This window comes from Carcharhinus amblyrhynchos, chromosome 14 (assembly GCF_965287045.1).
Source record: "Carcharhinus amblyrhynchos chromosome 14, sCarAmb.v2.hapA, whole genome shotgun sequence".
Classification (NCBI taxonomy): Eukaryota; Metazoa; Chordata; class Chondrichthyes; order Carcharhiniformes; family Carcharhinidae; genus Carcharhinus; species Carcharhinus amblyrhynchos.
Window position 1 is genome coordinate 32,074,892 of NC_137337.1, and position 16,129 is coordinate 32,091,020.

The 16,129-nt window shown below is 38.0% G+C and overlaps 1 protein-coding gene across 2 annotated transcripts in view; it reads right to left on the reverse strand.

Moving 5' to 3' along the window:
• The window catches only part of ppp1r13bb (protein phosphatase 1, regulatory subunit 13Bb), a 96,535-nt gene that overhangs the window by 15,093 nt on the left and 65,313 nt on the right, over window positions 1-16,129 (reverse strand). For both annotated transcript variants that reach the window (XM_080202591.1, XM_080202590.1), the window contains exons 10-13: window positions 6,862-7,017; window positions 6,380-6,493; window positions 1,392-1,567; window positions 42-567 (exon numbers count right to left, since the gene is read on the reverse strand). In XM_080202591.1, the coding sequence (XP_080058717.1) occupies window positions 42-567; window positions 1,392-1,567; window positions 6,380-6,493; window positions 6,862-7,017 (972 nt within the window). The remainder of the gene's footprint in view (window positions 1-41; window positions 568-1,391; window positions 1,568-6,379; window positions 6,494-6,861; window positions 7,018-16,129) is intronic.

Consider the following 16,129-nt stretch of genomic DNA (forward strand, 5'->3'; position numbering starts at 1 on the left):
ATTAATTGCTTTGATCAAGCATTAAAAGTTAAACTACTTACTTGCTTTAACAGTATGAGTTTTGTTTAGGGTGTTATATGCAGCCTGTTGATAATTCTTTGGTGGAGTAGCTTGCTGAAGATACATAGAATAAATTGAACTGGAATTCACGGTTTGAGGCCCTTTTCGTGGAGACTGAGGTCTAGAACCTTTATCAGTTAAGAATGGCCTTACTGCCACAGCTAGTGGTGGATCAGGTCTGTTATCTCCAGCAGGAAACAATGGTGAACCAGCTGGCTGATAAGTAGGACTTGGAGGCACAGTAATTCTCTGCTGAATTTGTTGTGAGGCACTAGCTTGAAATGTACTTGCAGGTTGCGAAAGCTGGATAGGTCTCTGCCAATTTGCTGAGGTTATGTTGGAGACTGAACCCATATTAGGCCGAGGCTGAGTGTTATCTTTCATTCTTTCCAGTGAACTGGTAGAACCGATGGCCATGAGAGAAGATTTCGAGTGAGATCCATAAGACTGAGGCAGCTGCTTTACTGCACTTGGCACTGATGGCGGTACTTTTCCTGTTTCAATACCCTAAATTAAAGAAGATATTGTTAAAACTACTCATAATCAGATTATAATCTCCAGAACAAAGCTTTATCTAACCAATTTGTGACTAATGGCCAGTTTCAAAAACAAAGCACTTAAAAAGTTTCATGTCATTTACCCTTCGGTGGAAAGTTTAAAGTTTATTTATTAGTGTGACAGGTGGCCTTACATTAACACTGCAGTGAAGTTACTGTGAAAATCCCGTAGCCGCCACACTCTGGCACTTGTTCAGGTACACTGAAGGAGAATTTAGCATAGCCAAATGCTAGATTGGAAGATTTGACGTTTGAAAAATAAGAACATAATTAGCGGGCATTCAAAGAAATTTTCAACCATTGGTTAAAAATGAAAAGCAACCTAAAAGATTGGAAGATGGGGAGGAATGCACCTGGCCAGCACATCTTTCGGACTGAGGGAGGAAGCTGGAATACCTGGAGGAAATTTGTGCCCAAAGAAGTGTGAATAGGAACAAATTACTATTTATAGCTGCCACCCAAAAAAAAGGGTTGAGGAATTATGAACTCAATGTTCAGTCAGGAAGGCTGTAAATTGCCTAAACTTATCTTGATCTTTCATAATATTATTTCACTATTTTCATACTATTCAAGTATGACAAACACTGTTAAATGTTCAAAAACTAAAACTTTGGATTCAGAATAAACAAAATTTAATAGTGTGTCCTGGAGAAGTACAGGCAGTCTGCCATCCAGAGTTGCTGTACCTTGAAATTAATTTACTAAAATCGGACAGGAAAAGATCACCTCATATCAAATGGATCAGAGACAATTTGAAGTACTGTCAAAACCTACCACCATTTTTTCATTGCTTGAAATAGCTGAGGAAGTGGACAGGGCCTGACTTGATCCAGTTCCAGGTTTCAAAACTGTATCCATGTTGGATTCCTTCCAGTCATTGTTTGCTGTTGTAGGTGATTTCCCTGTAGTAACAGATCCCTGTGGGAGTGCTGGCCAATTTCCATCGTTAGCTAATTAGGACATGAAAAATTGCAGTACATTTAACAAATCTATTTAAAAAGATTCAAACAACTACTTATTTTGATTAAATTGATCACCTAATCTATCACTCCAGTTAGGGCAGAGTTAGGGAGAGAATGCACCAACTATTGTTCAAGCACAATCATTGCAGCCATTTTGGGAACAAAGTGGAAATATAATTTCCTTATTTTACTATGCACATGGCACATGCAGGCAGTTGAGTTTCGTTACAAACTGATTAGATATGTCATATGTCCTCTGCCTAAAGACAGGGCCTAAGATCACTGATAATACCTCATCTCAAGCTGTTTTCTTGGCAGTTTCTCCGTGGTAGTTTGCCATTGCCTTCATTTGGTTAACTGACATACAAAGGCAATGATCCTCTAAATACTATTATTGCATGCTACTTGTCGCACAACACACATCATCACACCAAAATCGCAAAATAATTTTCTCTAATTGTTTATTTAAGCTTCACTTAGCCTGACGGATCAGCATTTTAACACAACGTAACCATAATGGTACGATTAGTTAAGGTCTTCTTTGGTAAATTTCCCAGAGATGGACAAAGCAAACCTTACAGTTAAGGAGGAGTGTGAAGTATTGGATGGGACAATATTTCTTTCCTATGTTTAAGATTCTTAGCATTCTTGAAAGTAGATCAATCACCAGGCCAAGAAGAAATGTATAGCAGGTTGTTAAAGAAAACAAAAGAAGAAATAGTGGAAATTTTATCCATCAGTTTTCAATCCTCTCTGAACATAGGTGTGGTGATGGAGGATGACAGGATTGCTAATCTTGCATAGTTGTTGGGAAGGAATAGCCCAAGTAATGAAAGCCAGTTGACAATTACTTCAATGGTGGGCAAATTATTGGAAAAAATTCTGAGACAAGGTATAATTAACCATTTAGAGGGCCTTGGATTAATTAGGGACAGCATGGATTTGTTAAGAGAAAGTAATTTTTGAGTAACATGATAAGACTGGTTTTGAGGAAGTAACAAGGTGGGTCAATAAGGGAGGCATGTTTGAAGTAATTTGCATAACGACAAGGGCTTTTGAAAAGGTCCCCCATTGCAGACTGATCAGAATTGTAAAAGCCTACAGAATCCAAGAGAAATTAGCAAATTGGATCCAAAATTGGCTCTGTGACAGGAATCATAGGTTATTGGTTAAAGGGTGTTTTCAAGATTGGAAAGCTGCTTCCACTGAGATTCTACAAGGCTCAGTACTTGGTCTCTAAGTACATGTTATACATATTAATGATTCAGACTGAAATGTGTGCATCATTGGGATATGAAAATTAGCCAAGGAGTAAAAGTGGGGGGAAAAAAGCTGTAGTCCATAGGAAGATAACCACAGGATGGTCAGATGGGTAGAAAAGTGGTTAATGGAATTCACAGAAGTGAAAGGTAGCGCATTTGGAAAGGATAAACAAGGCTAGAGAACGCACAGTAAATTATAGGTGCTATTGTAAGTGCCAGTTTGCTCAAAGGGAAATTTGAACAAGCGCATGTTATGAGGAGGTATCTGAAGTCAAGAGAAGTACATTTCAGACTACTTGTGAATATTTTAAATGTTAAATTTAAACATTTATCACGACAAAAGGGGAAAAAACATTACTTAAAGACACAAGAACACTTTTACACAGTTAATAGTACTTCTACAAAAACTTTTCCCACAATATTCTGGCTTTAAGTAAACTCAGAGCTAAACTCCCTTCTGGTGGCAACAGTCCTCATTGATTTTTAATCTATTTTTAAAAATCCAGTAATGTTACTACAAAATGTTCTGTTGCTATAGAGAAATCTTACTGGGATTGGTATGGGGTACTGGGGAGCCACAATTTGTCGACAAGGCTGTTTGTAGACAAAAAACATCTATTCTGAGAGTGGTGGCAATGGATTTCTCACAAGTCTGTCTCCAGCACACACCATCTTGGCAAAATGTCATAGCCGCCCTCTAACAATCATCAATTTATTTTTAAACATGTTTTTTCCCTTTCCCAAAATTTAACAATCTTTTGTGTTATTTTATGGCTACTTTTTAAAGAAAATAAACTTACTACTTCACCTCACCAATTTAAGATCACCCAATTGTATATGTTCCTTTTGAAATACAAGTTAACTCTAAATCACTTATTCGTACTGCCTTCCTGGCACTCCATTTCCACTTCAACCACTTGCCTTCTCATCTACCTCTTGTTGAAGTTTCAACTCTTGCAGTCTAACTGTCTTCAGTTTCATTAAACCAGACACATCCATACTCAAACACATATGCCTTTTTTCACAATAAATGATGGTGATATCAAAAAAATTGAGAAATCTCATTTTCTCACAATAAGTTTCTGAAAAACGTAGAGCAACAGGAGGATCTTGGAGTCTATGACTACTGGTATCTGAAGGTAACAGGACAGGTAGATAAAGTGGTCAACAAGGCATAGGGGATCCTTTCCTTTAGTGTTGGAGCTGGGAATGTTATGTGAACACCATTCAGACTACAGCTAAAATACTGCGCAAGTTCTGGTCATCTGATTACAGCAAGGATCTGATCATATTAGAGAAGATACAGTAGAGACTCAAGGGTATTTCTAGGAATGCTGCATTTATGGATGACTAAAGATGAAATTGGCTGGGCTTGTTTTCCTTGGAGCAGAGCAAACCGAGGAAATTTCATTGAGATGCATAGGGAAGACCTAATTTTTTTTAGCAGACAGATTAATAACCAGCAGGTATGGATTTCTAGTAATTGGTGGATGAATTAGAGGGGAATTTAGGTGCAATTCTTTCATCCAGGAGAGGTCTCAAACTCACTGTCTGAAAGGGCAGCAGAGGCAGAAATACTCATCTCGTTTATTGAGCATTTGAGATGCAGTAATCTATAGTGCTACAGATCACAAGCTGGAAGTTGTGGTTAGACTGGATAACTCTTCCAGTTGGCATGGACACACTGGACCAAATGTTCTCCTTCTGTGGCTTAAATATTTCTATGTTCTCAACATGAATTTCTGAACAGGTCCATAGGAAATAAAGTGGGCAGCACATCATTCCACAATTACTTCCACGCCTCTGTGGTGGCTACATTTTAATAGCAGCAGAGAATAGGTCACCAACTCATTGACTAAAAAGGGAATGGAACAATGGTGGCTATCAAATGGAAAAATTATGCTTTGCAAAATTTCAGATAGTGGATGTCTGGAATTCGCTGCCAGAATTGGTGATGGAGACAAAGACCCTAAACTCTCTTAAAAAATACCTGGATCTGCACATTAAGTGCTGTAAGAAACAGGGCTATGGCCAGGTTCAGGAAGGTAGGATTAGAAAGAGCACATGGGTGTCCTCAGGGTGACATAGACAAGATGAGCTGAATAGTCTCCTCCTGTGCTGTTACTTTTATATTTTTCTAAGGTAGCTCATAAAAACATGATTACTTTTCCAAATTCAAAACTTATTCTATTTAACGACAGAAGTTTTAAGTTTGTGCAGAAATGTAAAAATGATTTCTTTAATACTATCTTAATTCAAAATTAGCAATATATTTGAATGTTTTACATTACAATTTTATCATATATATCACAAAGTGCAAAGTATACATTCTATTTGTCTACAATGCCACAATTGGTTCTCAGCAAGTGTAAGAAAGGAAACTTAATTAAAAGAAACTGTACACCAGCTAATTCTTCCAATTTTCTGCTCATCATCCATTTCTGAAAGCATCAGTTCACTTTATTTGGCACTACATAATGTGTTAATTCGTAATGGGTTTTAGATGTAAATCCATCAGTTTTGGTTATGGCAAATTTAACAATGCGCCACTTAACCACCAGTTCACTGCATGGGTTGTTTAAACACAACCCAGCCTACTAAAAATTGTTTGGTTGTTTACTTACTATTTACTTATTTACTATTGCGACAATTTTGTAAAATCAAATTTCAACTTTTGGACTATTTTGATTTATGAACTCATTTTGTTCCTTGGATGGGATTTTTATTTATTTTATAAAAGATTGTCAAGCTAGAAAGAATTTTTGCAATTAAAAAATTAACTTTCCCTGTTCTTGCATGTAAATTTAAAAGTTTTAAAACAGTCTGCATTATATTAAGGTGACTCTGGAAGCTTAAAAGAAAAAAGTCTTTAAATGCCTGACAAGCTCAACATTATAGAATTTCAATCACAACTACTACTTTCACAAGATCTTGATTTAAAATGGGTGAAGATGACAACTTCTCTTGAAAAAATGAAAAAAAAATTGAGAGCTTACTAGTAAATCAACATGAACAACAATTATATTGAGCATTTGCAAGATAAACAAAGGAGAAAAACTTTCAGTCCACTTTCAGGTTTTCCATAAAGAAAACTGAATCACAAATAGATCTACTGAAATTATATAAAACCGTGACTTTGCCTTACAGATCAACTACTGCAGAATTGTTCATGGCCTTTGCAAAACTACTGTAACATTACATTTGGGGGAGCATTAAAGAATTCTCAATATTTTGTACCATTAGACCACTATAATCAATGGCAGGCTATTATAATCACTGAATATTCAGTTTTGAGGAGTTAAAACAGGTGAAAAGATTTCATTCAGTTTTGAACAGTCAATCATAAAAGGAAACTTCATGCACCAGGCATATACAAACACATGCATCAGTTAGATGTATTAAATATGATTAGATTAAAAAAACCCTTAAATAGGATGCCAGATTTAATTAGGGATGCATTATTAGGGGATTGTTGCATTCAAAATTATAACAAATTACATCAGTCAGTTCAATAAAGCAGAACTGTATAAAGACGTACAACCCAAGCATCTGCTTTCATAGTTTTTAAAATGCAAGGATGAACCAGAGTCAAGACCCACATCCAAATTAGACACCACCCAGGAGCCGGTCAGCTTGTGTCTAAGCATTTCATCTATGTATAATAGAACAGAAAATAGAAGACATATAACTGTAGAACACATTAGGTTTAAATTTTAAATATTAGATGCATTTTTAGAAACAAGATTAAAATGTTACCATTTAGTGCTTTTTGATTGAAAACATACAACATGAACATTTAGCTCTACCACGTTTATTTACATCTACATTTGGCTGCACAATAACACTCACTTGTATTTACAATAGATTCATAGGATTAATTTGTAACAAAAGTATTAAATGTAACCAGGAATTTTCCAAATGTCACTTCTAAGGCAAGCAGAATGATTGTTTTATGCAAGCTTAAAGTATACCGCAGAAAATGTCCTTTAAGCAATGTCAGTAACAGTTCCACAGACTCACAATGTAGTTTGTCAGGAACAGAAGCTGCCAAGTGGTTCACACTATGATCTGGAGACTTTAGAGAGGCAGCAGAAGAAATTAAACCAGGATCCACTATGATGTCTAAATTAGAAACTTTCCAAATCCCTGGAGGTTTTTTCAAACTGCCATCTGATTCTGTCCAAGAAGTCAAAGCAAAGTGAGTCATTGAAGGACCCAGTAGTAAAGCAAAAGAGAAACAAGAACACAAAATAAGACAGTAAATTAAACATAAAAAGGAAGTTAGAAGAAATCTGAAATATTAAATTATAAATTCTAAATATGGCACACTAAAAATGTGATCCCAAATACTTCCCAACTTCGTAACATACTAACAGCTAGTATAAAATGACACCCTGAAAGAACGAAACACTTAGATAGGATGCTACAACACTCTGGAAATAAGATCACTTCTGAACTCTTTCGGAGGAGGGAATTATCACTAAGAAATTATGATCCCAGCTCAGACTCCCAAGCTTTTGGTAAGATCCGGTTAGAGATCAATAACATTTTGTTTAAAGTAGCCAAAAGTTTAAGGTTCAAGAAATTTGCTAAGAGAATCCACAAAATTCATAGAAACATAGAAACTTGAAGAAGGTCATTCCACCCTTCGAACCTGCACCGCCATTCATTTTGATCATGGCTGATCATCAAATTCAATATCCTGATCCCCCTTCCTCCTCGATTGTGCTTTAACAATAGTTGGTGCATTCTCTCCCTAACTCTGCCCTAACTTTAGCACCATGAACTGTATCTAAATTCTTCTTGAAATCAGACGTTTGGTCTCAGTTACATTCTATGGTAGTGAATTCCACTCATTCACCATCCTCTGGGTGAAGTAATTTCTTCTCATCTCAGTTCTAAAAGTCCCTTTATTCTTAAACTATGACCCCTAGTTCTGGTCTCCCCCTCCATTGGGAACATTCTTTCTGAATCTACCCTAACCTTGTCAGAATTTTGAGAGTTTCTATGAAGTCCCCTTCCACACTTCTAAACTCCAGTGAATATAATCCTAACCAATTTAGTCTCTCCTCATATGCCAGACCTGCCACCCCAGGAATCAGCCTGGTAAATCTTCGCTGTACTTCCTCTAATAGCAAGGACACCCTTCCTCAGATAAGGGCACTCAAATTGCACAATACTCCAGGTGTGGCCTCACCAACACCGTATACAACTGCAGCAAAACATCCTTATTCTTATATTCAAATCCTCTTGCTCTGAAGGCCAACATATCATTTGCCTTCTTTACTGCCTGCTTACTTTCAGCAACTGATGCACGACGACTTCAAGGTTTTGTTGAGTACTACCTCTCTCAATTTACACCCATTCAAGAAATAATCTCTTTTTCCACAGATTTTGAACAAACAAAAATAAACTTTACCATACAACGTCAAAATATAAAACCATTTACAATGTTGATTTTACATTCTTAACATTCAGAATTAATATTAAGTGCGTATGAATTAACAGAAAATTGTGATCAAACACACCACGTTTTACAAAGTCCAATGGATTTTGCAGCAACCTACCAGATGTCAGTAAACACTGAGTCATCAACCAATCTCTGAAAATCTGTCTCCCTCATGAACGATTCTAAAGTTTTCACTTTTGAAGACTAAGATACTGAATTCTTTCAAAGCTGCTCCAACTCAGACCTGTCAAAACCTGCACATCTCCCAGGATTTTGATCTCATTTCCTGATTCTGCATTTGCCCGAATTTTCAAGCCTACACTCCAGCCTCAACTTACTAGTGCAATTTCAGTTCTTTACAAGCTTTTCTTTAAATATTTGATTTATTGTCACATATATTAGCATACAGTGAAAAGTATTGTTTCTTGTGCGCTATACAAAGCATATCGTACATAGGGAAGGAAAGGAGAGAGTGCAGAATGTAGAGTTACAGTCATGGCTAGGGTATAGAGAAAGATCAAAAGTCTGATGGCAGCAAGGAAGAAGCTGTTTTTGAGTTGTTTGGTATGTGTCCTCAGACCTTTTCCCGATGGAAGACAGGAAGGTGCTTTTCCGAGGCAGTGGGAAATGTAGACAGTGTCAATGGATGAGAGATTGGTTTGAATGATGGACTGGGCTTCATTTATGACCCTTTGTAATTTAGTGCAGTCTTGGACAGAACAGGAGCCAAACCAAGACGTGATACAACGGGAAAGAATGCTTTCTATGTTGCATCTGCAGACATGCCAAATTTTCTAAGTCTCCTGAGAAAGTAGAGGCATTGGTGGGCTTTCTTAACCAGAGCATCTGCATGGAGGGACTAGGACAGGTTGCTGGTAATCTGGACACCTAAAATCTTGAAACTCTCGACCATTTCTACTTCATCCCTATTGGTGTAGACAGCACCATGCCCTCCACTACGCTTCCTGACATTGACAACAATTTCCTTCATTTTGTTGACATTGAGGGAAAGACTATTGTCTTGCACAAGTTCACCAGATTCTCTATCTCTTTCCTGTATTGTGTCTCGTCATTGTCTGAGATCTAACCAACAACAGTGGTGTTATCAGCAAACTTGAAAATCAAGTTGAAGGGAATTTGGCCATGCAATCAGAGGTGTACAAAGAGTATAGTAAGGAGCTGAGGGTACAGCCTTGCAGAGTACTGGTGATGAGAATGATCATGGAGGTGGTGTTGTTGCCTATCCTTATTGACTGTAGTTAGCTTCACTGATCTGGCACTGGTTTGAATTTCACCAAGCTCCTTAGCTACACCAAACTATAAATAGGTCTCAGAGCTTGTTCTATGTCCCAACCCTTTTAGCACGGAGCCAGTGACCTTGTGCCAATCTCTCAGCTCCTGAGGCTGAGGCTGAGGCTGAGGCTTCAGGACTTCTCCTGACCTCTAACTGCGTAGAGCCACCAAACAACTCCTGGGACTTCTTCTGAGCCCCAAGCACACAAGAAGCAACTCACAGCAACATTTTTGCTGCTGGAGTCTAGCCTGCTAACAGCAGCTCCTTTCTACTATGGCCTTTTCCCCCCCGATATAGAAAACTCACTCCTCCGGCAAACACAGATCAACTGAAGTTCTAGGACTTGAGCTCCACCCATTTCCATGGCAACATAGCTCTCCAGAGTTCATGAAGTTTAAATTAATTGTCACGAGAACTTTCAAAACAAAACTATCTTCTAGGCTGCATTACTTTACAAGCAGTATACACACCTCAGCCAGAATTCTTCATCCTCACCTGCAACCGAGATTTTGCAGTCCCACTTCAGTAAACGGAGATTTGGTTAAGTGCCAAATTCTCTGTTCTCATTGGCAACAGGATGCAAGACTGGGAGAATTCCAGCCCTCACCTTGAATTCCCCACTGAAGCAAGTCTACAGGCTGTTTTACGATCGTATTTTTCTAGCTGTTAACATAGCCTCAACTTTCAAGTGGAATATTCTTCAAGTTGCTATAATTGAATTTATCCCATTTTCTACAATTAAACTTTATCAAACTTTAAACTACTTTTAAAATATTACTACAAACCATGAACAACATTTTTATAGCAAAATTGAAGTCTTTCCTATTTTCCTGTTTATTGGGCAGCACAGTGGCACAATGGTTAGCACTGTTTTCTCACAGTGCCAAGGGCCAGAGTTCGATTTCGGCTTTGGGTGACCGTGTGTGGAGTTTGCATGTTCTCCCCATCTCTGCATGGGTTTCCTCGTTTCCTCCCACAGTCCAAAGATGTGCAGGCTAGGTGGACTGGCCATACTAAATTGCCCTATAAGTGTCCAAAAATTTGCAAGTTATTTGCATTAGCCATAGGTTAAAGGGACAGGGTGGGAGAGTCCACCTGAGATAGATTCTCTTTTGGAGAGCTGGCGCAGGCTCGAACTGAATAACCTCAGTCTGCATTGTATGTTTCAGTACCCAATCGGCATCAAGAATTTATGGATTTGGTACAGCACAATTTTGAAGAATAAAACTTCTGCACTTCTTCCCAACTTATGCGCCCAGCCTTATTTGATTACTTTAAAATTGCTACATTAGCTATTCCTCAATCCCTTGAGTGAAATTGCCAATTTTATGCCAAATGAACAGCAATTTTGTATTGTGAACTCAATAGCTGACTGGTGATTGGTAAATTTAAATAACTTCAGAGACAAAAATACTCTAATCTTTCTACCAGTCATTTCAAATCTACGTCACTAGGTTATTGACCACTCAATTTTACACACCTTAACAAAATCTCAGTCTCCATTATTCCAAAGAAAACAATCCCAACCTATCCAATCTTTTCTCAATAGCTAAAAATTTTGGCAACATCCTCCTAACCCTCCTCAGCATCCTCTCTATTGTGATCACATCCTTCGTGTAATGCAATACCCTGAACTGTATGGAGTCTTCTAACTGTGAACTAAATAGTGGTCTCTGCATCTCTAGCATATCCTCCCTATGCTGCTCTTGTGCCCTATGCCTCAGACAATAAAGAGATGCATCTTGTATGTCTTTTTAACCACCTTGTCCATCTGTTTTGTTAACTTCAGGAAGAGAGGATATGCACTCCAAGGTCCCTATGTTCCTTGACACTTTTTAGAATTCTATAACCTCTACTGTATTCCTTTGCATTGTTTGACTTCCCCAAATGGATTACCTAATTTCTTCAGACTGAATTCCATTTGCCAATTTTATGCCCACCTAACCAGTCTACTGGTATTTTCCTGCAGTTTAGTTTTCTTCCTCACCAATGACAATATTGACAATTTTCATATCATCTTTAAAAAAGGGCTCCCCTTGACCTCACTGACCATCCTGCCAGCCTGCATTTCCAACAAATTATATTGCAGTGTTCCTATCACCTCCAACCTCACCTTTTCCACCTGTTTTTAGCATTTGAAGGGTCCATTCCCTCTGTAAAACCCTAACCAAATTTCAAATGTTGCAAAAATCTCAAATCTCCCAAAAACCTCTCCCCGTTCTATGTCACATATCTATGCAAGTGTAGAACATACAAAGTCTTCTACCTTTTATCATCCTGGCCCCAGACTTTCCTTCCCAGTGCAACAGCAATTTATGCTTATTTCTTTCAATTGACTATATACTGTATTCACTGCTTGCAAAAGATTCTGCTCTACATCAAGACAACAAAATGCAGATTGGGTGACCGCATTACATTTAATCTGCAAGCATAGCTTCCAGTAGCCTTTTATTTTAATTCTCCACCTTGCTCTAATACTGATCTGTCATCATCTTGCAGAATTCCAATGAAGCTCAATGCAAGTTTGACCAATGGCACCTAAACTTTCGATTAGGCACGTCACAACAATTTCAGACCGTAACCTCTTCCCCCATCTTGGGGTTTTGGTTTTTTTTCTCCCCCCTCCTTTTTCCTTTCAAATGGCAGCTGTTTATCATTCTGTCATTCACACCTTTTCTAGATACATCTTTCATTTCTTTACTTTACTATTCCTTTCAACATTACACCGCGAACACTCGCTATTTAGTCTATCCTGTTTTCACAGTCCTTCCTACTTGTTCTTTTTCCCACCCTCACCCCTTTCACTCAAAACCTATTTTTAACTTTTCTCAGATCTAATGAAAGATCAATCTGGAATTTTAACTCTATCACTCACCACAGATACTGCCTGAGCATTTCTTGCTTTTCCAACATTAATATAAAATCAAGAGCACTCTGATTTCTATTATGTAGGTCTACTGCATCTGTGGTTTGCAGTTCTACACACTGTATAAAACACCCCAAATCTAAACTTTTTTTTAATTTTTAGAATTTACTGGATGTGGGCATCGCTGGCTTGGCCAGCGTTCACTGCCTATCCCCGATATCCCTCAAGAAGGTGCCGGTGAGCTGCCTTCTTGAACTGCTGCAGTCCATGGTGTAGATACCAATGTTCACTCTGTACGTGGTTTAAAAAATTACTTTTGTCAAATAATGTCATATTACAGATTCCTACATCTATATTTAAAAAGTAGAGATTCTGTCAAAAAATTTCATCTTGCACTCATCACAGCAATTGGAAGAATATCAATGCAAGTGGACTCTGATTGACAGAGGCTTGGCCATGAAGAATGCAGTAAGAAGTCCGAGAACTCTCCATTCACCTGACGAAGGGGCAAACCCCAAAAGCTTGCGAGTTTACTATCAAATAAATCAGTTGGACTTAAACCTGGTGTTCTCAGATTTCTAACTGTGTTTACCCCAGTCCAACACTGGCATCTCCACATCATGGAGAATGCGCCAGTTGATAGTGACTGACCAAGCACTGTTTGAAATTTAAACCAGGCAGTTTAACTCTGATAGGGCAATGCTTTGACCCAAATAATGAACCAGTGAATGACCATTGCTTATTTTGTTTAGCTAATTAGGTGTAATGCTTTTCAGACACCTGCTGTGTCTGAAAAGAACAGGACATAGTGATTTGCTTCCAGTACATGCAACTACCAGCCCGGCTGACAATCTTTAATTTTTAGCACATTGAGGATAATTTAGCAAATGTTGTCCAATTGTGGAATCACATCTAAAGTTGAACGCTATTCTGAGTTTTGAAAGCAAGAGCTAGTCAGGTATGTACTTTGCCCATTGTAATCAGTGGAAGGGACATTTTGTTTGATACAATCCATCAGTCTTTGGGGCAAATACCTCACATGGATAGCATCACATTGGTACTGAAATTCATATACTGCATTACTCATTTGTGAGATAGGCACAATGTCTTTTTGCCTTGACAGCAGCATCTTATTAGTGACGAATACCACTCATGCTGCTCTTGCATAGTAGCAGCACAAAACATCTGTCTTCACTTATTGCTCAAATCTTTCAGATGCCTTGCCCTTCTAAGGCAATTGACATAGCCTGGGTACTTTTCAGGGCTGAACATGATGACCTTGGACTCATTCACAAGCTTGTGCAATATACAGCATGAAATGATCTGATCAAGGCAGCTAGCTGTATTTCACAGAATGTCTTTGATGCACCCTATTTCAGCATCACAAGCATGCATGGTGAACAAATGACTTGAACCTTATTTACAAGGTTATCAATTAGGCCAATCTACCATGTGAATGGTAAGAATTCCAATATGTGTACTGATCAATAAAAATAGGTTTGCAGTATGCCATGGTAGAGGACCCTCTGATTAGATTTCACAACCAACACTTCAAGGAAAAGGTGTTAATTTGACTGCTCTATTTCAAAGGTGAATTTGAGCGCAGGATGGATGGAACCCACTAAGACATGTAAGGAAGTTATGACTTGCTTATGGATTTATATATAGCATATTTATCATACACATCAGAAGTATGCAATAAGGAGGAGGTTTGGTGTCAATTCATTGAAGACATGTTTCCCATGGAACCCAACAAAGATGTTAGCAAGTGTTGGGTTTAAAGAGTAACCCATGGCAACACTATCAATTTGGGCATTAATAGTCTTGTTAAATCTGAACTCAGTGTGTATTGTCAAGTTCATAAGCACAATAAATTCACTGATTCAAACAATGGGGGCAGATCTAGATCATCATCCAGCACAAATAGCTGTGCTTGAAGTGAAACATTAGTTAATAAGCTAGAAATGTTCCAACCCCTATTTATAAAATTCAGAGCAGTGTCCAACCTGATTCCGTGACTGGACCACATTTGCTAAATAATCCTCTGTTGTGCAAAAAATAACACTAACAACCAATTTAAGCTCGTCAGTCAGGCTCACAGTGAGGTGCATTTGCAAATACTGGAAGCTAAACATAATACATGGTGCCCTGTTCTTTGCAAAGGGAAAGAACATGTTCACACATTACGCACATAGCCATTCACTGGTTCATTCCACAGCCATTGCCTTGACCAGAGTCAAGCTGTCTGTTTTTTTTTAAAATGGCAGGTGACTGTCAATGACCGTCCACTGCTGCATTATTCATTGCAATGCATCTTCCTGAGTCAACTCGCCAACCAATTGGCACACTCTTCTCATAGTATAAAGTTGTTGCTCCCCATAACAATGGTGTTCTTGTGATTTTCCTGAGCCAAAAAATGCATATTTAAAAAATAGGAACTGAATGTAAACTTAATCCACTATAATTATACCTTCCTGCTGCAGCACCTCTGCTGTGACACTTATCTGCACAACATGCAAAATTAATTAACAACAGCCACACAGGACCACAGACATCTCTCTCCATTAGATACAAGTGGTTATACATAGCTTGAGGGGCACCATTCCGCAAGTGCAGTCACAGTATTGTCGAGGAAATTCTATGCTTCAGCTAACTACTTTCCTAAATTTGGTGTTAAACTACAAGGAGTAAAATAAATTAACGCATTATACAAAATAAAATGGAATCAACATACATCTAAACACACCACAGTCTAATTCCCCCCATCTCAACATGACATTCAGCCCTGGTTTCTCACGTGCAACAACACAGATGGTCAGCTTCAATGCAAGAAACACAACGTTAACTATGTTAACATATGTTTAAAAGACAACTAATATTTATATAACACCTTTCACTTGCTCAGGAAGTCCTAGTGCTTCATCAACCAACATTTTTTTCTCTGAATTGTAATCAATTATTACGTAGGGAAATGCAGCACCTAAATAGGCCACAGTTTAATGTAGCATTTGACAGATGGCGACTCTGACAATGCAGCACTTATTCAGTGTTAAAAGAACTGTCAGCCTTCTGTGGAGCTTGAACTCTCACTCAAGAGTGCTACCATAAAGTTAAGCTGACAACAGGCAACAAAAACAAAATCAAAATCAAAAATCAAACAATTCTTTGGGGTACTGGAGTGGTGAAACTCACAGGAAAAACTCAAACCCAGCAAAAACAATGCTTAACCAATCTTTATCCCTATATTTTTAGAAGTAGACAATCTGCATGACTATTTCTTAATGTAGACTTTTTATATTTATTGAAACTTGTATTTTTAATCCATTGGACTGAGTGTGAAATTTACATGTTGCAAGTCACAAGTCACAAGTTAAGGGAATGTCCAGCCCAGAAATTAACTAGATTGATGACTTGGATGGGGTATAAGAAAATATTGAGTAGAATTAGTTATTATTCTCCTGAGTTTAGAAGGATGCAATTATTGGTTCCTTGAGGGTGAGACTGAGGAATTAATAATGGGAAACAAGGCAATGGCACAGCCTTTGAATAAATATTCTGTATTCAACTTCACAGCAGAAGACATAAAAAATCCTCAGAATAATAGAAAATCTCTGAAGACAAAAAGGAGGGAAGAACTTAGTTACGACCACTGGAGAAAACTGGGAAAACTAATGGAACA